At 34.3% G+C, this 24,831-nt stretch overlaps 1 protein-coding gene across 6 annotated transcripts in view; it reads right to left on the bottom strand.

Moving 5' to 3' along the window:
• Positions 1 to 24,831, bottom strand: part of PALS2 (protein associated with LIN7 2, MAGUK p55 family member) — a 113,996-nt gene that overhangs the window by 37,259 nt on the left and 51,906 nt on the right. For all 6 annotated transcript variants that reach the window (XM_026507788.4, XM_026507795.4, XM_044387183.3 and 3 more), the window contains exons 3-5: positions 14,049 to 14,201; positions 9,991 to 10,140; positions 9,005 to 9,232 (exon numbers count right to left, since the gene is read on the bottom strand). In XM_026507788.4, the coding sequence (XP_026363573.1) occupies positions 9,005 to 9,232; positions 9,991 to 10,140; positions 14,049 to 14,201 (531 nt within the window). The remainder of the gene's footprint in view (positions 1 to 9,004; positions 9,233 to 9,990; positions 10,141 to 14,048; positions 14,202 to 24,831) is intronic.

Genomic DNA, 24,831 nt, shown 5'->3' with positions numbered 1-24,831 from the left:
TTTAAACTTTATATTGCGGCTTCTTTGGCTTAAGTAACTACAAACAACTAAGTGTATATAGGCAATAATTAAAAACCAGCAGTGTTCAAGGGCCTCAGGATTTAAAATATTATAGGTTTCTGTATTTCATCATTCTATATGTTAGCCCTAAACAAAACTTTTTAAGCACTCAAAATTACTGAAATTTTATTATTTTTAAAATAAGTTTAGTCAACTATTTGGCTAATTATTGGAAGCCTCATCAAAACTCTGAACAAGATCACCCTTCTCCCCAATAGCAAGTGGTGCTTTTCCATCCAGCTTCTGCCAGTGTCCTTAAGCTTCTCGATATCAAGATGGTCTAAGAAGCCAGGTGGCATTTCTGTCAGGGGCTGTGTCTCAGCATGGCTGGTAATGGTAAACGTGTTTGCTGCCAGAGACAGCTGAGCGTTAGGATTGTTAAAGTAAGTAGATAACCATTCCCCAGTTTGCAAATACACCTACCTCTTTAATATCAGAGATACTGCTTATTCTTAGTTTAAGGAGAACTGAAAATTTTTATCACTTATTATAACAGATATTTGTTGTATCATCTGTTACTCTATATACCATCTCAGGGCAGTTTTTTTTTTTTTATTTTTGTTTTTGTCTTTTGTTTTTAACCAAGGCACAATTATGCCTGAAGTTTGGCAAGTTTCTCTTAGTTTATGGTAGGTTCTTTGTTCTTGTTGGAATGGAAATGAGACTTCCTGGGGTAGTGGTGTTGTGCTCGAGTCTTAGGCAGACCATCTGAGGGTCCAGTTCCGGATATTAAAGAGAATGATTCTAATATTCAACTATTCAGAATAATGTTTTTAGTTTTTTTTTTTTTTTATAAGAGTAAAGAACTTCCCTCCTGTTCTCAATTTACTAATCTTTTTTAAAAAATCGTGACTATGTATTTAACTTTATCAAATTCTTTATGAGGTTTTTCTCTTTAAATCTGTTAATGTGCTTGGTTTCACAATGATTTCCAATATGAAACCATCCTAGCACCCATGGGATAAATCCAACTTGAACATGTTCTGTTATCTTTTTTATATATAATTAAATTTCATTTGCTTTTATTTTGTTAAGAATTTTTACATGCATATGGAACTGTAATTTCTTTTCTTAAAATATTTTTGGTACCTACATCATGGTGGCCTTAAAGATGAGTTAAGAGAATTACTATCAGTTTGACCTTAATGAACAAATGGAATTATGAACAGTCTTTGGGAACTAAGTCTTTAAGTAAGTTGAAGAACCTCAGAATTAGCTACAACTTCTAATTTACCTTGGTCTCAAATTTAAAAATTATAGATTCTTAGATCTCATGAAAAATTTTGATTTTTAATAAGCACCTCAAATTATTCTGATAAAAACAATCTACTGATCATGCTTTGAGAAACACCACCTGGCAGGGAGAGCTCCTGGCTCTCAAACAAAACAACCCTCATAGCAGTCCAGAGGGAGTTAAGATAGGCACACCAGGACTACATGATGGAACTTCTGGTGAAAGAGCTGAAGAGGCTAAATGCCCTTGCCTCCCCTAAGCGTCTCTAAGGAAGATGACCATAGTTTGTCCAGGACAGGCATCGCTTAAGCCTATTGTTCCAACATAATTAGTAAGCATTTCCTCATTCACTTTAAAAAATAACCCAATTTTGACATGACATGTTTTGGCTCACCTTTGGAAGGCTTCATGTTATAGTCTCTTTTCTTTTTTATGATAGATAGGCCTGAGAACTGCCTCAGGCTTAGATGACCTCTCCTAACCCATTTAAATCTTTTCTCCCAGTTCTAAAGGCTAAATAAAAGAGTTGGAGAAGGCATGGGATGGGAATAAATTTAAGCCTGACAGGACTAAAGATCCTTGCCTCTTATGCTATTCAGACCAGTTCACCAGGTACAGAATCTAGAAAGGAATTTGAGCCAAAGTGCTAACATGTGACATATTAATATTACAAAAATTTATCTTGCCTGTAAAAGTCCATGATAGCTTTGGTAAACTAGTTAGAATTCTGGTTTAAACCAGAGAGAGTAAAAATCTTCCTAATTATCACAACTAACATATAATTAAAAAAATAAATCGTAAGTTCTATTTTTCCAATCTATTCAAGTCCAAAAGGAAATGTGCCACCTGAGAAATACAGGAGTCCTGAGAGGTACTAGTAATGTGAAATGTCTAATTTCAAATATCTTTTCTTTCATGATTCTTTCTTGGTGCTGGGGAACAGGGGACACTATACTGCAGGGCACTACGGGACCTCTTCTTTATAAAACCATTACCTTCAAAGAACAGGAGATGTAGCTAACTCTCCTAACACAGAGAAACAGGCACAGAGACTTAGACAGAATGAGAAGACTGAGAAATTTGTACCAAATGAAAGAACAAGACAAAGCCACAACTGGGTATCTAAGTGAAACAGATTTAATTAATGTGCTTGGTAAAATATTTTAAGAAATGATCATAAGGATACTCAATGAACTTGAGAAGAGAGTGGAGGACATCAGTGAGACCATTAAGACAGAGATTAGGAATAACACAGTAGAGATAAAGGGGTTCAATAAACAAAGTGAAAAACATACTTGATAGAGTGAACAGCAGGCTGGAAGAAACAAAGGAATGAATTAATGACCTAAAAGAGTAATGGAAAGTAATTACACTGAACAAAAAAGAGAAAAAAGAATTATGCAAAATGAGAACAGACTTAGGGAACTCAGTGACTCCATCAAATGTAATAACATTCATATTATAGGAGTCCCAGAAGAAGGAGAGAGAGAAAAGGGGGCAGACATTTATCAGGATAAATAATAGCTGAAAACTTCTCTAATCTGGGGAAGGAAACAGATATCCAGATCTAGGAGGCACAGAGAACCCCCCAAAAAATCAACCAAAGCAGATCCACATGAAGACACACTGTAATTAAAATGGAAAAATAAAGTGATAAAGAAAAAATATTAAGAGCAACAGGACAAAAGAAGACAGTTACATACAAAGGAAACCCCATGAGGCTATCAGTGAATTTTTCAGCAGAAACTTTCCAAGCCAGAAAGGCATGCCATGATATATTCAAAGTGCTGAATGGGAAAAACCTGCAGCCAAGAATACTTTATCCAGCAAGGCTATCATTCAGAATAGAAGGACAGATAGATTTTTCCAAACACAAACTAAAGGAGTTCATGACCACTAAACCAACCCCGCAAGAAAAATTAAAGGGAACTCTGAGTGGAAAGACCAGAAATGACAGTATGAAGGTAGAAAACACAAAAGCAGTAAAAATGAATATTCCGGTGAAAAATCAGTCAAGGAACTCACAAAATAAAAAGATGTAAACTATGACACCTAAAACATGGGTAGGAAAAGAGTAGAGAATGGATTCAAACGTAAATGATCATGAATTTAATATAGACTGCTGTATGCAGAAGACGTTATATACAAACCTAATGGTAACCACAAATCAAAAACCACTAATGAATATGCAAAGAATAAAGAGAAAGAAATCCAAATATATCATTAAGAAAACCAGCAAATCATGAAAGAGAGAAAGACAGGAAAGGATCAGAGAAAATGTTCAGAAACAACCATAAAACAAGTTATAAAATGGCAACAAATACATATCTATCAATAATTACTTAACATGTAAAAGGCCTTAACACTCCAATCAAAAGACATATGGTGATAGAATGGATAAAAAAAACAAGATCCACCTACATGCTGCCTAAAAGAGAGTCATTTTAGACATAAAAACATCTGCCAATTGAAACTGACGGGATAGAGAAACATTTATCATGCAAATGGTATCAGAAGAAAGTCGGAGTAGCAATACTTATGTTGGACAAAAGACTTTAAAACAAAAACTATAACAAGAGACAAAGAAGGGCACTATATAATAATAAAAGAGACAATCCAACACTAAGATGTAACAACTGTAAATATGCACCCAACGTGGGAGCACCCAAATACATAAAACAGTTAATAACAAACATAAAGGAAATAATACATCGTATTGGTAATAATACAATAATGGTAGGAGACTTTAACACCCCACTTACATCAATGGAAGGATCATCTAAACAGAAAATCAACGAGAAAACAACGGCTTTGAGTGACACAATGGACCAGATGGATTTAACAGATATATTCAGAAAATTCCACCCTAAAATAGCAGAATACACATTCTATTCAAGTGCACAGGGAATATTTTCCAGAACTGATCACATATTAGACCACAAAACAAGCCTCAACAAATTAAAAAAGATCAAAGTTATATCATGCATCTTTTCTGACCACTCCATTATAAAACCAGAAGTCAACCACAAGAAAAAACCTGGAAAGACTATAAATACATGGAGGTTAAATAACATGATACTAAACAATGAATAGATCAACAAGGAAATCAAAGAAGAAATTTAAAAATACATGGAAACAAATGAAAATGAAAACATAATGGTACAAAACCTTTGGGACACAGCAAAAGAATTTCTAAGAGATAGGTTTATAGCAATACAGGCCTGCCTCAAGAAGAAAAATCTCAAATAAACAACCTAATCTTATACCTAAAAGAACCAGAAAAAGAACAACAAACAAAACCTAAAACCAGAAGGAAGAAAGGAAATAATAAGGATTCGAGTAGAAATAAATGATACAAAAACTAAAAAAACTATAGAACAGATCAATGAAACCAGGAGCTGTTTCTTACCAAAAAAAAAAAAAAAAAGTAAAACTGATAAACCACCAGCCAGACTTCTCAAGAAAAAAAGAGAAAGGACCCAAATAAATAAAATCACAAATAAGAGAGGAGAAATAAAAAAACCCCACAAAAATACAACTATAAGAAAATATTAAGAAAAATTATATGCTGACAAATTGGACAACTTAGAAGTGGAAAAATTCCTAGAAACATATAACTGACCAAAACTGAAGAAGAAAGAAATAGAAAATTTGAACAGAACAATTAACTAGCAACAAAACTGAATCAATAATTAAAAAACTCCCAACAAACGAGAGTCCAAGACCAGATGATTTCACAGGCAAATTCTGCCAAACAGTGAAAGAAGAGTTAATATCTATTCTTCTCAAACTATTCCAAAAAAAAAAAAAAAAGGAAGGAAAACTTCCAAATTCATTCTATAATGCCAGCATTACTCTGATACCAAATTAAAGACACAACAAAAAAAGAGAACCACAGGCCAAGATCTCTGATGAACATAAATGCAAATATCCTCAACAAAATACTAGCAAACAAAATCCAACAATACATTAATAAAATCATTCACCACAACTAAGTGGGATTTATTTCTGGGTTGCAAGAGTGGTTCAATCAATATTCACAAATCAGTCAACATGATACACTGCATCAATAAGAAAGGATAAGAATCATATGATCATTTCAACAGACACTGAGAAAGCATTTGACAAAGTACAACATCTATTCATGATAAAAAAAAAAAAACCCAATAAAGTAGGTTTGGAAGGAACATACCTCAACATAATAAAGGCCATATATGAAAAACCACAGCTAATATCATCTTCAATGGGGACAAACTGAGAGCCTTTCCCCTAAGGTCAGGAACAAAACAAGGATGTTCACTCTCACCACCTTTATTCAACATAGTACTGGAAGACCTAGCCACAGCAATCAGACAACAAAAAGAAGTAAAAGGCATTAAATTAGCAAGGAAGAAGTCAAACTTTCATTCTCTGCAGATGACATGCTAATATATAAAGAAAACCCAAAAGACTCCAATAAAAAACTATAAGAACTGATTAACAAATTCAGTAAATCACAGGGTACAAAATCAATCTACAGAAATTTGTTGCATTTCTACACACCAATAATGAAGTAGCAGAGAGAGAAATTAAGAAAACAATGCCATTTACAACTGCACCAAAATTAATAAAGTACCTAGGAATAAACCTAGCCAAAGAGGTGAATGACCTGTATTCTGAAAACCATAAAACAATGATGAAAGAAATTAAGGATGATATAAACAAATGGAAGGACATTCCATGCTCACAAACTGGAAGAACAAACATAGTTAAAATGTCTACACTATCCAAAGCAATCTACACATTTAATGCAATTCCTATCAAAATACCACCAGCATTTTTCACAGAGCTAAAACAATCAATCCTAAAATTTATATGGAACCACAAAAGACCCTGAATAGCCAAAATAACCTTGAAAAAGGAAAGCAAACCTGGATGCATCACAATTCCAGACGTCGTTTTATATTACAAAGGTGTAGTAATCAAAACAGTAAGGTACTGGCACAAAAATAGACGCATAGATAAATAGAACAGAACAGAAAATCCAGAAAGAAACCCAGTCATATGGTCAATTAATCTTTGACAAAGCAGGAAAGAATATCCAGTGGGAAAGACAGTCTCTTCAACAAACAGTATTAGGAAAACTGGACCATTTTCTTACACCATACACAAAAATAAATTCAAAATGCATTAAAGACCTAAATGCGAGACCTGAAACTATAAAAATCCTAGAAAAGAGCACATGACATTGGCCATAACAACTTTTTTCTAGATAGGTCCCCCAAGGCAAGGAAAACAAAAGCAAAACTATTGGGACTCCATCAAAATAAAAAGCTTCTGCACAGCAAAGGAAACCATCAACACGACTAAAAGGCAACCTATGGAATGGGAGAAGATATCTGCAAATGGCATATCCAATAAAGGGTTAGTATCCAAAATACATAAAGAACTTATAAAACTCAGCACAAAACCAAATAATCCAATTTTTAAAAAAATGAACAGGAAAACATACAGATGGCCAACAGACACACGGAAAGATGCTTAATATTGTTCATCATCAGGGAAATGCAAATCAAAACTATAATGAGATAGTACTTTACACCTGTCAGAACAGCCAAAATCAAAAACACAAGAAACAAGTGTTGATGAGGATATGGAAAAAAATGAACCCTCTTGCACTGTTGGTGGGAATGCAAACTGGTGCAGACACTCTGGAAAACAGTACAGAGTTTCCTCAAAAAGTTAAAACTAGAACTACCCTATGATACAGCAATTGCACTACTGGATATTTACCCAAAGAATACAAACACACTAATGGAAAGGATACAGGCACCCCTATGTTTACAGCAGCATTATTCACAATAGCCAAGATATGGAAGCAGCCCAAGTGTCCGTCAGCTGATGAGTGGATAAAGATGTGGTGTGTGTGTGTGTGTGTGTGTGTGTGTGTGTGTGTGTGTGGAAAATGAAATATTATTCAGCCGTAAAAGAGAATGAAATCTTTCCATTTGCAATGGCATGGACAGAGGTAGAGAGTATAATCCTAAGTGAAATAAGTCAGTAAGAGTAAGACAAATGCCATATTATTTCACTCATATGTGGAATTTAAGAAACAAAACAAACAAGCAAAGGGAAAAAGAGAGAGAGAGAGAGAAACAGACTCAAATATAGAGAACAAATTGATGGTTACCAGAGGGGAGGTGGGTAGGTAGATGAGTGAAATAGGTGATGGGGATTAAGGAGTGCACTTGTCATGTTGAGTACCAGGTGATTAAAATAAAAACTTAAAAAATGTATATATTTTACCATATCCTTCAAAGAACAACGTAAAACAGGTATTCAATATATGTTATTTCAAAGAATTGTATGGAAAATATAAAAACTAGACTTTCAAGTTCTCGAAAATAAAATCACTGGCAGTATCTTACGTAAAAACATAATTTCACTTACCCATGAAACAATAAGTTTGTGGAATGAAGTTGAATAATTAAAGGCCTCAATCTAAAACATTGATATTTCCTATTTCTACATTATGTAGGCCTTTATTTTTTTTTTTAAAGATTTTATTTATTTATTCGACAGACATAGAGACAGCCAGCGAGAGAGGGAACACAAGCAGGGGGAGTGGGAGAGGAAGAAGCAGGCTCATAGCGGAAGAGCCTGATGTGGGGCTCGATCCCATAACGCTGGGATCACGCCCTGAGCCGAAGGCAGACGCTTAACCATTGTGCCACCCAGGCGCCCCTACATTATGTAGGCCTTTAAACCCTCTCCTCAGTCCCAAAACTCCCATCATGATTGCCAAATCTTTATCTGCAATTACTTTATTACATTTCTTTCTTTACAATTCTATCACACCATCACTACCTCATCACCACCATCACAACAGCAGCAGCAGCTCCTTTTTGAGTGCTATGTGTCAGGTGCCACTAAGAGAGCTTTACATGAATTAAGTCATTTAACCCTCGTAACATCTTCCGAGAAAAGAAGTATTATCCCTAACTATATACATGAGACAATGAAGCACAGAGAGGCTAAGCTAGTAAGTGGTAGCACTGGTATTTGAACCCAAACAGTGTTAACCTTCTTTTAGAGTTGTCTCTCAGAAATCATCTCACACCTCCAAAATTCCGCTTCCTGGTTACAGGCTATCACTTCTCTCCTTTTGGAAATTCACTCAACATGATGAAACTAGATGATCGCTGTCATTAGAACATTACCCTGTTCAATAATCTACTTTATCTAAAAATTAGTTATAAAAATCAGATCAAATGTGTACAACCCAGGTATTCAAGATTTTTCTCAATCTATATACCCATCCTCCCTTTCTGACCTCATTCCCCATACAGCCCATCACATGAACACTAGGGAAGAGGTAACTAGAGCTATATTCTTATCCTCTTACAGGGCCTAATACAATGCCTGGAACATAACAGGTGCCAAAAATGTTCGCTAGATTAATGACTAAAAGGTTTTATGATTTTTCAGAAACCTAGCTATAGGTTACTGTAATGCTAGGGTTCATAGTGTCCACAAAGACATTTTGTTACTCCTTCCTTTATAAGACAGTGCTAATTGTTCACCCACGACAAAATACGGCAATTCAGAACACATAAATCATAGTTTTTTCCTCTTTTCTGCAGCAAAAGAGGAGCAAGTGGTGGTTATATCCAACAGTGTGATTAAAGAAATGAAAGTATTCTTAATATTACTAAGAATTTTATTACTAACCTGTTGAGGGGTTATGGTATCTCTATAGCTTGGTAAAATTTTTAGGGTGACACTTCCACTAATATTTTTCAGTAATTCTTGTAATTCCTTTGGATTGTTTCCAACCTCATGACCATTGACTTCTTTAATGATATCTCCCACATGAAGCAGACCTTGTCGATCTATCATTCCTCCATGAAGGATTCGGGCAATTACCAGATCATTATTTTCGACCCTAAATGTTACACCCTAAAGGAAATAAAAAAAACAGAATTATCACCGATTTTAGATTATTAGGAAGAAATCTTAAATATTCATTAATATGTATATATAAGAAAGTAATTCTAAAAGTAGGTGAGTTAATTGTTCCTGCTTTTCCCCTGTTCTCCTCTGTCTCAATATTTTAATCTCAATAAACCACAGGCAACTGTGATGACGTATACCACCCCATAAAAACAGGACTTCCATGCTGCATGGAACTGCATTCCACAGGATAAAAAGCTCAAAGGAGAAGAAAAGTATTTATGCATCTGATGGCCTTGTTTCAAGCTTTTGTTTTTTTCTTATAATCAGGACCCAGAAATAATAATTTTAGCAGAGAACAGAAAACTTCACTACTTATAGAGTCCTACCATGCCCTCAATTTTTAATAACTTTCTTTTGTGTTTTGACATTATCATTAACAAGCAACTTGAGTTCATTTCTTCAAAGGGTATAGGAAGAAATGGGGGTAGTTATCTCCTGTAATTTTTGCAGCCCATGAGCAAACTTCTTCTGGCCTCTATTTCAGCTTAACATTTTATTTTGGCTTAGTTTTGCATGCTATATTGAGATAGCATCAGTTGTATATTTATATACAAGCCAAAAAAAAAAAACCTGATAAAACAAATAAACATGAATTGAAGTTTTTATAATACAAAGTATGAAAAAGATTTAAAAAAAGATGTGATTGGGTTCACAAATATGTCAGATTTCAGATTTTAAAAGGCACTGATTTATCTACTCACCAATGGCTCCCCGGCTCTTTTGTGAATACCAAGAATACGAATGGCATCTACTGGTAATAACTGATTATTGACAGAATTATTCATTTCTGGGCTTGATGGAGGTGACTCATAACATTTTGATGCCACAATATCATGGGCCTCCAAGAGTGACTGTAAGGATTCAGAACAGCCTGTGGTTATTAATTACTGATAGAATAAATTATTAAAAATAACAGTTCATTATCCCAGTGGAGTACTAAAACCTTCCAAGACACACATTATTAAATTCTAAAATATGAGTTAAACCAAATGCACAGAATCTTTTAAAGAAATTATATAGTACATTAACATAAACAATATTGTATTCCTTGTTTTAAAAGATTTGAAGAAACTGATAGAGTTTTATGACTTTTCTTTTAAAAAGTGACATGTTCAATAGAAACTGAACCTAGATTTCCAAGTGTGGTACACTGAAGGCACGGGAATTCACTGCCGCCACTGTCATCAACATTATTATTCCACATTTATCATCAATCCCTATTTATTAGGTATCTTACAGATTCAAATGGTACAGGGGCACCTGGGTGACTCAGTCAGTTAAGTGTCTGCCTTCTGCTCAGGTCATGATTTCAGGGTTCTGGGATTGAGCCCTGCGTCAGGCCTGCTCAGCAGGCAGCCTACTTCTCCCTCTCCCTCTGGCTGCTGTTCCCCCTGTTTGTGCTCTCTCGCTGTCTCCCTCCCTCTCTCTCTCTCTCTCAAATAAATAAAATAAAATCTTAAAAAAAAAAATTCAAATGGTACAGACCCCAATTTTTACTCAAGGATTATTGTTAGTAATACCATATATTTTTTACACATAAAAAATGTCTGCTAAAAAGACATCCAACAGAAAATGGATAAATATTTACAGCATATATTTGTGATGAGAGATTTTATATTACTGAAAAGGCTTTAGTCTATAAAACATATATTTTAAGGGAAAAAAAAAAAAAAACCTAATGAGCCACTAATGGACCTGAATATAATTTTACCTCCTACATTTACTATGCATGTGCTATCATCATGGATGACTTTGATCTAGCTTTCCAGGAATTTCTTACAATTTTTTATATATTTATTTTAGTTTTTCATTTACACTATAATTGTGTATATTCAACAATAAAGCTGAGTTAAATTTTTTTGAGTGGATGGAGCTCAAAAACAAAATAGAAAGAAGGGAGAAAATGTCAACAAATTAGAACAGAAGCAATCAGGATATGAATTTAATTGGTATTTTCTGGTCATTTCATGAATATGCTGTAAGAGACTAAAAAAAATTTCAAAAAGAAAAAAGAAATCACAAATCCACATGTAAAGATTATTCCTAGAATGCTAGAAGTTGCTCAAATCTCTAACCTGGGCTGCTTAGTTTTCACTCTATGCCCTGCTTAGCCAGCATTATCTACTCCTGTGACTTGAACCACTACTTAAACACTGATAACTTCCAGAACTCTCATGAGCTTCAGATTCAATGACAAAAAATCTGTCCACAACTAGCCAGTCACGATAATTTGAAAATCAAAGAGTAAAGATGGTAAAGGATTGAAACATACTGAATTAATGAAAAATCTGTAACTGCACAATGCTATTTAAAAAACAGAAGAACTGAAAAACTCATCTGTTGCCATTCAAGACTGCTATTTTAAACAATTCGTTACTTTAAAAATTGGTAAAGGGAAGGATCAGGCATTTCTGTGATTTTTCAGTATGAAATGCATTATGGGGTAACTAAATCGTTCAGTTGATGAGGAAAAGCTCTACTTTATATAAGAACAGCAGCTACAAAATGTAGAATGAGAGAATATGAAAAAACATCATTTTGAAGTCTCTAATGAAAATACTGATTCAGGCAAGGATTAATTTGTGTTCATAAATAGATAAATGGTTGAACAGGAAACAGCGTTTGTATAATGCTAGAATAATAACACACTAGATTATGTCCTAGTGAAAAGTATTTCAAAGGAAGGATTAGACGGTCTATGCCCTAAATCAAGGGACCAATCTCAGCAACAATACTGGTGGGCTAACTAGGTGTCACACATCTTCTGATGTAGTTTAATTCATGTTGCATTACATCACTAAAATTCTAGTTCCAAATAATTAAATAATCAACCTTTTAGATAGAACTTCTGTTTACAGGAAATAGAAGGGATAATTAAACAACACAGCAAAGAGACAACCAGATTCATCCAGGGAGTGGGACATTCTTCAGGGCAATGGTCTGGTCTCTTAATAGGTGAACATCATAATCAAGCGAGAAAGGATGGTCCATTCAGATGCCACACATGAATCTAGGTTGGAAACCCATAAGTACAAACCAGCTGTAAAGAATATTTTGGTGTCAAATATTTTGGAGATGTTTGAATATGTGTATTACATGAGATGAAGATCCACTGAAATGGAAAAGTGGAAATCAATGACTGAAAAAAAAGGGTAAGTTACAAAATAGCTTGTACAAAAGGATCTCAACCAGTAAAGAAAAAATATGTACCTTTATGCATAGAAAAAGTATGGAGGAATATGTACTAGGATAGTACAGTAGTGATCCGGGTAGTAAGAATGCAACGTCTTAATTTTTAAATTTTTGCTTGCCAGTATTTTCTAATTATATTTATTAAACTTTATATAAATTTATATACTTATTAAATTTTATATATTTATTAAAGATAGATAACATGTCTAAAAGCTCCACCGGATGCTTCTGAAGTATCACAAACCTAACATGGCTGGTTACCTTAACATTAACATGTCAGTTTCTTCTAGAGTGTTCCTTACCTCAGTGAGTGCCATCAATTATTTGTTAGAAATCCTATCCTTATCAACTTCCCACATCTCTCTTCTGCAACTATCACATGTAACCAATCACCAAGTCCTACTGATTTTACTGCTTAAAACTTGAAAATCCTCACACTTTCTACTCTTGACACTGCTGTCATAGTTTTTTGCCTTAGTGCTTAACCATCTTGCTCCACAATCTGCCCTCTCCTTGTGTAATACCTCCCACTCTTCCCCCTCATGGTTTCCCACTGTCCCCAGGATAAAGTCCAAATGGCTTACTGTGCCTTATAAGGCCTTCATCAACTGGCACAAGCATATAGGATGTCTCTGATATGCGTTCATTTTTTTGTACTTTAAGATACTGATTCATGGAGCAACCGACTCACTATAAACCTTTGTATTTTGCAGCCATACTGCTGAAGAGTCACAGAAAGTCCTTGAGAAAAATCAAAGAGGTGTTGACATTTGATTTTCAATGCTGAGATTTAGAGTGAAAAGCACTTTATTCTTCTATCCCAGCACCACTTACAGAACAGTCCATTCTTTCTCCCCTAAAATGTAGTATCTCTATCATAAATCAAATTGCCATATACATGTGGATGTATTTCTGGGGTTTTTTATTCTCTTCCATTGGTCTATTTTTCTAATACTGTCCCAATGCCACACTTAATTATAGGTTAATAAGAAATCTCTCTCCCTTCCCCTCCACTTTCTCTTTTAAAACTGACTTTTCTTTGTTAAACAGATTTACTTTCCACTGCTACAGACCAAAGCTTAGATTGCACCTATTTTTTTGCACCTATGGAGGAAATGTTACGGATTAGTTTCTATCCTTACACAGTTCTCTTTTGTTCCAAAGTCACTGATTGCGTCTCAGGCTCAGAAGCAACACTGAAACAGCTTTAATAAGGAGGGCTGTGAAACAGTGGTAGTGAAGAAGGAAAATCTATTATCACAGTACGAAAAATGTCTCTAGCATGTTGTCTGGTGGTGAATCAAGGCTGGCTTCAATTACACAATGGAAAATCCATTCTGATGTATTTCTGCTATACATTTATGTAGTATGGATTAGTTGTGTGTGTCTTGTTTTGATATCCTCAGTATTTTAGGACATTAAAATACCTAAGTTGGAATTTACATATTTACAAAATATGGCTCTAAATAATCTTAAATAAATCACCTTAAACTGGAACTTAACTACTAAAAGAGAATACTTTGAGAATACAGGGGACTTGGGAAAAAGAGTAATAGGCAAAATTTACCTGGAAGTGAGGCTCTTTGAGTATACCAACCAGTTCTGCCACATTTTCATCCACATTTATTAAGGGAGTGATATCTTCAAGAATTTCATTGACTAATTCTAAGTTATTATCACTGACAGCTTCTAGTTTTGAATCTTCTAGCCTCTCGTGAGCCTGAAAAGATAACGGTATAATTAAAGTCATAACACATATTGTTTTGCTCCAGACCATGGTTTTCTTCTTTTCATAAAGAACACTTAAAAAGATACTACTGAAGGTTTGATTCATTGAAATCAAATTTAATATTCCAATCAGAGGCAATATATAGATTTTATAGTAAATGTTATCAGAAATACAATAAATCTTGGCTTCTATTCCTATTCTAAAAGTCATGGAAACTTGTTTTAATAACTAAACCATGAAAAACCTAAATAGGTCAAATGACAACTGAAAAACACACATTTCCTACCCAATAGAATTTCCTAATGACTTTCTGGTCTAGGTTCAAACTCTAGATGATACTGCTTATGCTTAATGAAAATTAATGATTATGCATAATAAAAATTAAAAAATAGGAATGTAATCATTATATGGACAGCCATTATAAAATAATAATCATTTGGGGAGCGCCAAATCCTAAAGCTACCATTTTCCAATTTTGAAAATCAGCAAAATTAAATCAATTCAAGGAAGTCAGCTCTTGAACTGGACCTTGTAGGATTGTTTGATTTCATTAGGGGAGTGATCCCCTCCTGTCTCTTTATCTTAAGCCACTTTTTTTTTTTTTTAAATCTCACCATCTTTTCCATGGAAAATGAACCACGAATCACACTGTCACAGGAAACAAGTAGTCCTAATTAGACTTTAATAGAGGGAGTAAGACAGAGTTTTAAATTCAAACTGAAAATGAACACTAAGCAGTCTCCCTCTTTTAAGTGCTCTTTGTTTTTCTGATAAATGGTTGCTGTCTGATTTTGAAGGCAGGCAAAGCATAACTGTTAAGATTTAATGTATAAATGGGGGCGCCTGGATGGCACAGCGGTTAAGCGTCTGCCTTCGCCTCAGGGCGTGATCCCCCTGTTCTGGGATCAAGCCCCACATCAGGCTCCTCCGCTATGAGCCTGCTGCTTCCTCTCCCACTCCCCCTGCTTGTGTTCCCTCTCTCGCTGGCTGTCTCTGTCTCTGTCAAATAAATAAATTAAAAAAAAAATCTTTAAAATAAAAAAAATAATTAAAAAAAAGATTTAATGTATAAATGAAACCATGTAAGATGACAAATCTGGTATTTAATATTTTAAGATCCATTTCTGTAAGTGCTCAGGAAAAATCCAAGTTTCAAGCAGTAACAGTATCAATTAAACGTTATTGGTACCTATAATACTTTAGCTGTTATGTCTACCACTGAGTGGATCCTTCAAAGACAGAGTCTGATTTTTAAAATGCGATTTTTTTATTTAAATGTATTTTTTCTAGGTGACTTGCAAGAATGAAATAAGTGTTTAAGTGGAAGAGCGGGCTATATATTAAGCAACATTTTTAAGAAACAGCTCAGGAAAAGAAAATTTTAAGTCATATGAAATGACAGAAGAAATTATAACTGTTATTAAAGAAAAATGTCAAAAGACCAAATGTAATTTAGAGGAAGGAGTTTCTATTACATTTAGAAAAGAAAAAAAATTAGATAAGAAAAAAATTAAGATTAGGAAATGCCACAAAGAATGAAATGGGTAAATCTGTAATTTTCTGGAAGTTTAATATAAACCTAATAAGGATAAGATGATGAGAACACTCAACATATATCATAAAATGATTATCACCATTGGAAAAAACCTAAAATAATGGACATAACTAGCTATTAACTCTTACAAAACAAGCTAGAATTGCTTATTGCTTTAATACAAATATTTGCTGTTAACAAATATTTAATTTAGCATTGTTAACCTTGCAATACCCTATTACTCTTACGGTAGTATAAGAAAGTTTAAGGAAAGAAAGGAAGTAAAGGAGCTTAACATTTATTGAGGGCTTTTTGTGTATGTGTCAGGAACTATATTCTCAGTGCTGTGTGTGTGTGTGTGTGTGTGTATTAGGCAAAGGTAGGTGTATTGTTGTTCTCCTCACCTTACATAGATGCTGATGCAAAATAAGATGAAGTGATTTGCTTGAATCCACACTACTGATAAGTGGCAGAGTCAGGAAGTCTAATACCAAGGCTTGAATGCTTACCTACTAAAGCTTATTTGACTTCATCACTATATAGACAGGCACTGAAATATCATACTGTGGCTAACTATTCCATCTATTATATGATGTATTATTCTAATTCATTTAACTGTGAGATATGCTCCCATTGACTGCTAGTTGATTTGTTGCTTCTTTGTATGCTCTTCTAGTCTAGATGTGTTTGTTCTACTGCATATATCCCCACAGTTATTTTATACTCCTGTGGTTCAGAATACCACCCATCCCTTCAATCTGTACCCTCTCTGCTCCAAGTAAGAGTTATAAACACCACCTGTTTCTCCAGGAAAGAGATAATGACTGCCTTACAATTTTCAGGTACTATGTCAATATATTTTCTGTAACATCCTATGGTCATGTAATATATCAATAAAGACACTGGGACAAGAGACAGAAATTATCACTGACTTGAGAACTCTAATATAGCTCCCTTTGTTTTTATGTTCATCTACCTTATTGCTCCCAAACTGGGTGAGGACACATGGGAATGTGGAAGAGGAAGTCAAGTAGGAAGTCAAGTAGTCAATAACAAAATTATGTTATAAAGACAAACATACCCAAAGGTTTTTTCATATCAACTACACAGACTGGTGCTATAGTAGGGAAGAATCTCACTACACAATAAGAAATTCTCAGAGAAAAAAAAGAAAAAAGGTTTTTTAGTGAAACTGCAGCTATAATTATATTAACACAGAAAGCCAATTTCTAAAATACAGTTGGGTTCTATCAAGATCAACTGTACTTTTTCCAGGAAAGCAAAAGCAGGTCTGTATTTGTTAGTACACAGATTTTTAAGCTTAAGATACTGTGAAAAAAGCTAGGACCTCTATTCACTTTAAAGTCAGAATTTATTTAGATTTCAAGAGGCAAGTGCCAACTTGAATTTAACCGATCAGACCAAAAAAAAAAAAAAAAAAAAAGACAAAGGATATATTGAAAATTGACCAGAAGGACGGATGAATCATAAACTATTTGAATAAATGGGTCTTGTTTCCTTTAAGAAAAGACATTATTAGAAAGCTAGCATAACGTAATAAAAACATATTCCACCTGACACAAGTGGTTGAAAGAACATGCCATGACTGGTTTCGTAGAACACTTGGAGCTGATACAGATATGGCCTAGCTTTCTTGTATGACCAGTTCTGAGAATCCTATTTACCACTGCACCTTAGAAAAATGAACTACAGAGAAGAAAAAGTTCTTTCAGGATTTCTAGGTATTTCTTCTAGGCACAGTCCAATCATGCTTGCAAGCCCCAAAAAAAAAAAAAAAAAAAAGTTTAACAAGTTGTGGGCTATAACTAAAGTGACAAATACTATTTATTTTTTTATATCTAATATTATTATTATGTGTAATAACCTTCCCTTTTGTTCTTAAAAGCAAGGACCAAAATATCATAAATTTTGTTTCTATCTTTGAATATGGCTAAGTATGTGGTAGTTACTCATTAAATGTTTCTTAAATAGTAAATGGGAAATAAGTTTTGCTGTGGTCAGTCATCCCCTTCTACTCTAGAAATTTTAGGAAGAGAAAGATCAAGAGAAGCCCACAAACAGTCAAAAATAAATAAAAATTTGAGCAGAAAATAGAAATGAGACAGGGAATAGAAAAGTAAATTTCTATTTTGCTTCTGCATACATTATATCAAAGACAATGAGATTTGTTCTGAACAAAAAAAATGGATGAAATAAGTATAAATAAATTAGAACTGAATTCTCTAATGAGTAAAGAACTTGTCAGAAATCTAGTTAACAAAAGGAGTTCAAATTCTTAGATTAATTATATATCGAAGTACTCAGGGCGCTTTTAAATAACATTGCCGAGCCACTCTTAGAGTTATCTGTAGAAAAAAAGAACCACACAGATGCCAAAGAACTAGAAATGGGAATCTGTTATACTTTTTTAAATGAGAAAGACCTTTTTTCTTTTTTTTTTTTTTTAAGCTTCACTTTAACAGTATTCAGAGAAAATATAAAAGAATACTTTTTATAATCTCTGAGTGGGAAAGACCTTTCTAACTTATGTTGCAAAATCTGGAAGCTATAAATTAAACAAAAAAGGCCCAATAAAATTAACTATATTTAAAAATTTAAATTTCTTGTCAAAAATCAGCAAAGTCAAAATACAAATAACAAACTAGGGTTAAAATACTTATAAATCATATTACAGACAAAAGGCTAATTTCCTTATACATAAAGGACTTCTTTTACTTATTAGAGAGAGAGAGCATGAGCACTAGCAGGGGAAAGGAAGAGGGACAAGCACACTCCCTGGTGAGTGGGGAGTCTGACATGGGGCTTAACCCCAGGATCCTGAGATCATGACCTAAGCCCAAGTCAGATGGTTAACCAACTGAGCCACAGAGGCACCCCTACATAAAGGACTTCTATAAACCAATAAGAAAAAGATCAACACATAAAGAGAAATAGGCAAATAGTATGAAAAGAAAAATGCAGAAAAGGAAATTCAAATACCTCTCTTCAACATATGAAAAGATACACAACCACCTTCATGATAAGAAGTACAAACTAAAATTATAGTACAATATTCTTTTTTTTTTATTAGATTGGCAAGGATAAAAATTCTGATAACAGGGGCGCCTGGGTAGCGCAGTCGTTAAAGCGTCTGCCTTCGGCTCAGGACGTGATCCTGGCGATCCGGGATCGAGTCCCACATCAGGCTCCTCCGCTGGGAGCCTGCTTCTTCCTCTCCCACTCCCCCTGCTGTGTTCCCTCTCTCGCTGGCTGTCTCTCTGTCACATAAATAAATAAAAAATCTTTAAAAAAAAAAAAAAAATTCTGATAACATACCATGTTGGTGAGAATATAGTAAAAGACAGATACTCTCACACATGTTTTTTTTCTGGTGGGAACATACTAGTGAGCAAAGTACACATTCATCTGAAGACAGACGACAGTATGGGCCATAAAACACATCTTAAAAAGTTTATAAGAATAAAAATCATAATACGTATGCTCTGAGACAATGGAATCAAATCAAAACTCAATAATAGAAAAACAGCCAGAAAACTCAAAACATTTGGAGACAAAGCAACACTTTTTTTTTTCCTTCAGGATTTATTCATGAGAGATAGCACACAAGTGCATAAGTGGGGGTCAGGGGGAAGGGGCAGAGGGAGAAAGAGAAGCAGACTCCCTGCTAAACAGGGAGCCGGATGTGGGGCTCGAGACCAGAACCCTGGGATCATGATCTGAGCCAAAGGCAGACGCTTAACTGACTGAGCTGCCCAGGAGCCCCCAAAGCAACACATTTCCAAAAACACATGGGTCAAAGAAGAAGTCTTAAGAAAAATTTAAAAATATGTGATCCAAACGAAAATACAACTTACCAAATTTTGTGGGATGTGGCAAAAGCAGTGTTTAAAGGGGAATTTATAGCACTGAATGCATAGTTAGAAAAGAAAAAAAAAGGCCTAAAATCAATAATCTAAACTTACATCTTATAAAGTCAAGAAAAAAGAACAAATTAAATCCAGAGTAAGTAGAAGGAAAGAAATAATCAAATTTAAAGCAGAAACCAATGAAAATGAAACCAGGAAGTCAATAAAAGTTAATGAAACCAAAAGCTGGTTCTTTGAAAAGATTAAAATTGATAAACTTCTTGCTAGGTTAACTAAGAAAAAACGAGAAGACGGAGATTTACTAATAACAGAAATGAAAGGGGGGCCATCACTACTGATGCTATAGACATTAAAGAATTCTATGCCCACAAATTTGATAACCTATATGAAATGGACCAATTCCTTTAAATACACAATCCACCAAAACTCACAAAAGGAGATATAGATAACTTGAAGAGTACTATATCTGTTAAAGAAATTAAATCAATAATTAATAACCTTCCCAAACAGAAAGCACTAGGCCCACCAGGGACTAACTGGTATATTCTACCAAATATTTAGGGAAGAAATTATACCAATTTTCTACAGTCTCTTCCAGGAGATAGAGGAAACATTTCTTAACTCATTCTATAGGGACAGCATTACTCTAACGCCAAAACTGGACAAAAACATTACATGTCATTATACATTTGTTAAAACCCACAGACACACATATACAACACAAAGTATGAACACTGATGTGGACTATGGACTTAAGTTAATAAAGTTTTAAATTTATAAAAAATTGAGCAGAAAGTACAGAGAATTTCTATGCATCTGCCTTACCCCAGTTTCTCTTATTTACATCTTGCATTAGTATACATTTGTTATAAGCCAATTTGATACAGTATTATTAATTAAAGACTATGGTTTACATTAAGATCCCCTCTAAATATGGTGCCATTCCATGGGTTTTGACAAATGCATAATGTCATCTATGCACATTTACTGTATCATACAGAATAGTCCCACGGCCCTAAAAATGGTCCATGCTTCACCTATTCATCCCTCCCTGTACTCTCCCAAACCCTGGCAACAACTGATTCTTTTGTACTGTCTACAACTTTTGCTTTTTCCAGAATGAAATGTAGTTAGAATCATACAGTATATACCTTTTCTAGCAAGGTTTCTTTCATCTAGCAATATGTATTTGTAGTTCCTCCATATTGTTTTGAAGTTTCATAGCTCATTTCTTTTTATTGCTGAATAATATTCCATTGTATGGATGCATCACACTTTATCTATGCTCCTATTAAAAAAATCATGGTTTGCTTCCAAGTTTTGACAATTATGAATAAATATGCTATAAACATTCACATGTAGATTTCTGAACATAAATTATCAGCTCCCTTGGGTAATCATCAAGGAGTACAATCACTGGATTGTACGGTAATACTATGTTAGCTTTGTAAGAAACTGCCAAAGTGTCTTCCAAAGTAGTTGTACTATTTGCATTGCTACCAGCAATGAATGAACAGCTTTCTTTTTAGGATACAGGCCTCCTCAGAGATATTGCAGGTTCAGGTCCAGAATACCAAAATAAAGTGAACATTGCAAAAAGGGAATATTGCAATAAAGTCAGTCAAGGAATTTTTTGTTTTTTCCAGTGCATATGAAGTTATGTTTATACTACAGGGTAGTCTATTAAGTGTACAATAACATTGTATCTGAAAAACAATGTATAGACCTTAATTAAAAATTACCTTATTGCTAAATCTGCTAACCATCGTTGAGCTTTTGGCAAGTCAACGTTTTTGCTGGAAGAGGGTTGCACCTCAACGTTGAAGGCTGTTAACTGATCAGGGTGGTGTTGCTGAAGGCCTGGGTGGCTGTGGCAATTTCTTAAAATAAGACAATGAAGTCTGCTGCATCAATGGACTCTGCCTTTTATGAACAATTTCTTTGTAGCAGGAGAGTCTGTTTGGCAGTTTTTCCCCAACAGCAGAACTTCTATCAAAATTTAGAGTCAATCTTCTCAAACCCTGCTATTACATTATCAACTAAGTTTATGTAACATTCCAAATCCATTGCTGTCATTTCAACAATCTTCATAGCACTTCTTCAAGAGTAGATTCCATCTTAAGAAATCACTGTCTCTGCTCACCCACTAGAAACAACTCCTCATTTGAGGAGATGGGTGGTTCAGTTGGTTAAGTGCCCAACTCTTGAATTCAGCTCAGGTCATGATCTCAGGGTTGTGAGACTGAGCCCTGTGTCAGGCTTGCACTCAGCACGGAGTCTGCTTGAGAGTCTCTCCCTCTGCCCCTTCCCCACCTGCTCATGAGCACACACACTCTCTCTTAAACAACTCCTCGCCCATTAAAAAGTTTATTATGAGGTTGCAGCAATTCAAATATTATCATGAAAATGTGGAAATAGTGTGAGAATTACCAAAATGTGACACAGAAAAATGAAGTGAGCAAACGCTGCTGAAAAAAAATGGTAGTGACAGATTTGCTCAAAGCAGGGTTGCCACAAACCTTCAACTAAAACAGCAACAACAAAAAAACCCACCACCAAAAAACCATAGTATCCGTGATGAAATAAAGAGAAGCACAATAAAATGAAGGACACCTGTGTATGTTTTGCAAATATTTTCCCCCAATCTGTACCTTTCCTTTTCATTTTCTTCTTTTTTTTTGTTGTTTTGATAATTTTTTATTATGTTAGCCACCATACAGTATATCCTTAGTTTTTGATGTAATGTTCCATGATTCATTACTTGCGTATAACACCCAGTGCACCATGCAGTATGTACCCTCCTTAATACCCATCACCGGCCTATCCCAACCCCCCACCCCTTCCCCTCTAAAGCCCTCAGTTTGTTTCCCAGAGTCCACAGTCTCTCACGGTTCATTCTCCCTTCTGTTTACCCCCCCTTCATTCTTCCCTTCCTTCTCCTACCAATCTTCCTATTTATGTTCCATAAATGAGTGAAACCATACGATAATCGACTTCCTTTTCATTTTCTTAATGGTATCTTTTAAAGTAGAAAGTTTTAAATTTTGATAAAATCTAATTAATGAAATTTTTCATTATGCTTCATGCTTTTTATATCTTATCTAAGACATCTTTCTCTAACCCAAAGTTGCAAAGTTTTCCTTATGTATTCTTTTAAAAGTTTTAAAATTTTAGCTCTTACTTTTAGATCTATGATCTATTTTGAGGTAATTGTTGTTTATAATGTGAGGAAAAAGATGATGTTCATTTTTTTGCATATAAATATTCGATTGTTCCAGCAACATTTATTGAAAGGACTATCATTTCTTCATTGAATTACCATGGTGCTACTAATAAAAACCAGTTGACCATATATATATATATCTTGGTCTATTTCTGGGCTCTATTCTGTGACACTGATCTATATGCCAATACTACAATGCTTTCTTTACTGCAGAGTAATAGTAATCCTTGAAATTAGGTTGTAGAGAGCATAAAATTTTCTTCTTTTTTAAAACTGTTTTGGTTAGTCTAGGTTCTTCATAAATTTCAGTATCAATATGTCGGCCTGAAATTTTGACTGGGATTCTACCGAATCTACAGATCACTTTGGGGAGAACTGACAATATTAACAGTACTGAGCCTTCCAAACCCTGTATGTATGTATGTATATACGCCTTTACAATTCAGCAATTTTTTTTTAGTTTCCAGTGTATAGGTCTGGCACATATTGTTAAATTGACTCCTATTTCTTTAACTAGTATATAAAAATACAACTGATTTATGTAGACTGAGCTTGAATCTTATGACCTTGCTAAACTCACTTGTTAGCTCTAGGTTTGTTTTTCTTCCTACTGATGAATTCTTAGGATTTTCAATATAAACAATAATGTCGTCTTTGAATAAAGATAGTTTATTTTTTCTTCTTCAATCTGTCTGCCTTTTATTTATCTACTTTTCCTTGCCTTTTTGCACTAGCTAGTACCAGTTCTGTATCTGGTACAAAAGTAAATGGAAATGATGAAGGCTGAACAGAAGTGATCACAGAAAGCATTCTGTCTTCCACCATTAATTATGATGTTAACTGCAATTTTTTTAATAGATGTCCATCATGTTCAGGCAATTTCCTTCTAAGTTTACCAAGTTTTTATCAGGAATGAATGTTCAATTTTGTAAAATGCTTTTCCTGCGACTAGTAGCACAATCACATGACTTTTATCATATCAACAAAATGGTGACATTTATTGGTTTTTAAATATTAAGGCAGTCTTGCATTTTTTAGACAAAACTCAACTTGATAATGGGGTATTATCCTTTCTGTATGTTGCTGGATTTGATTTGCTAGTATTATCTTAAGAACTTGAAGTCTATGTTCAAGAGGGGTACTATTTTGCAGTTTTCCTTTCTTGAAATGTTCATAGCTGGCTTTGCTATTACGGTAACACTGAGCCTCATAAAATAGTAAATGTTTCCTTCTCATCCTCTTTTTCTGGAAGAAATCAAGTGGAACTGCAAATATTCAGTTTAAAAAATATAGAGCTATTCAGGTTGTCTATTCTTATGTAGGCTTTAGTTTGTGTCTTTTAAGGAATTAATCGATTTCATCTAAGTTGTCATAACTATTGTCATAAAGTCGTTCATAATATTTCTTATTATTCTTGCAATGTCTGTTGGATTTGTTGTAGTGAGGTCCTCTCATTTCTGACACTGATAATTTGGGTCTAGCTACAGGATTACTGATTTTATTATTTCAAGTTACACTGACTTTGTCTATTTGCCTTTTATATGTTTAGTCTTTTTATTATTTACTTTCTGCTTATTTTGAATTTAATTTGCTCTTCTTTTTCTATTTTCTCAAGGTGGACACTTTGATGACTGATTTACATATTGTTCTTTTCTAATAAAGGAATTTTCCTCCAAGCATTGTTTTGACACATATTTTCATTTCATTCAATTCCAAACATTTTTTTTCTGTTTCTTCGGGATTTCTTCTCTGCCCTATGGCTATTTAGAAGTATACTGTTTAATTTCCAGATACTTGGGGATTTTTCAAATAACTCTTATTGAATTTTAGTTTAATTCTGCTTTAGTTTCACAGGTCTGCTATAACAAACTGGGGTGAATCTGCCCAATGTACTGTGTAGTATGAGGACTCTTCGACTCTCTTGTGGGAATGCAAACTATTCTCCATACTTTGTGATCTCTGGAAATTGTTTGGCCT

This window comes from Ursus arctos, unplaced genomic scaffold (genome assembly GCF_023065955.2).
Source record: "Ursus arctos isolate Adak ecotype North America unplaced genomic scaffold, UrsArc2.0 scaffold_3, whole genome shotgun sequence".
Taxonomy (NCBI): domain Eukaryota; kingdom Metazoa; phylum Chordata; class Mammalia; order Carnivora; family Ursidae; genus Ursus; species Ursus arctos.
This window is presented reverse-complemented; position numbering and strand designations above follow the sequence as displayed.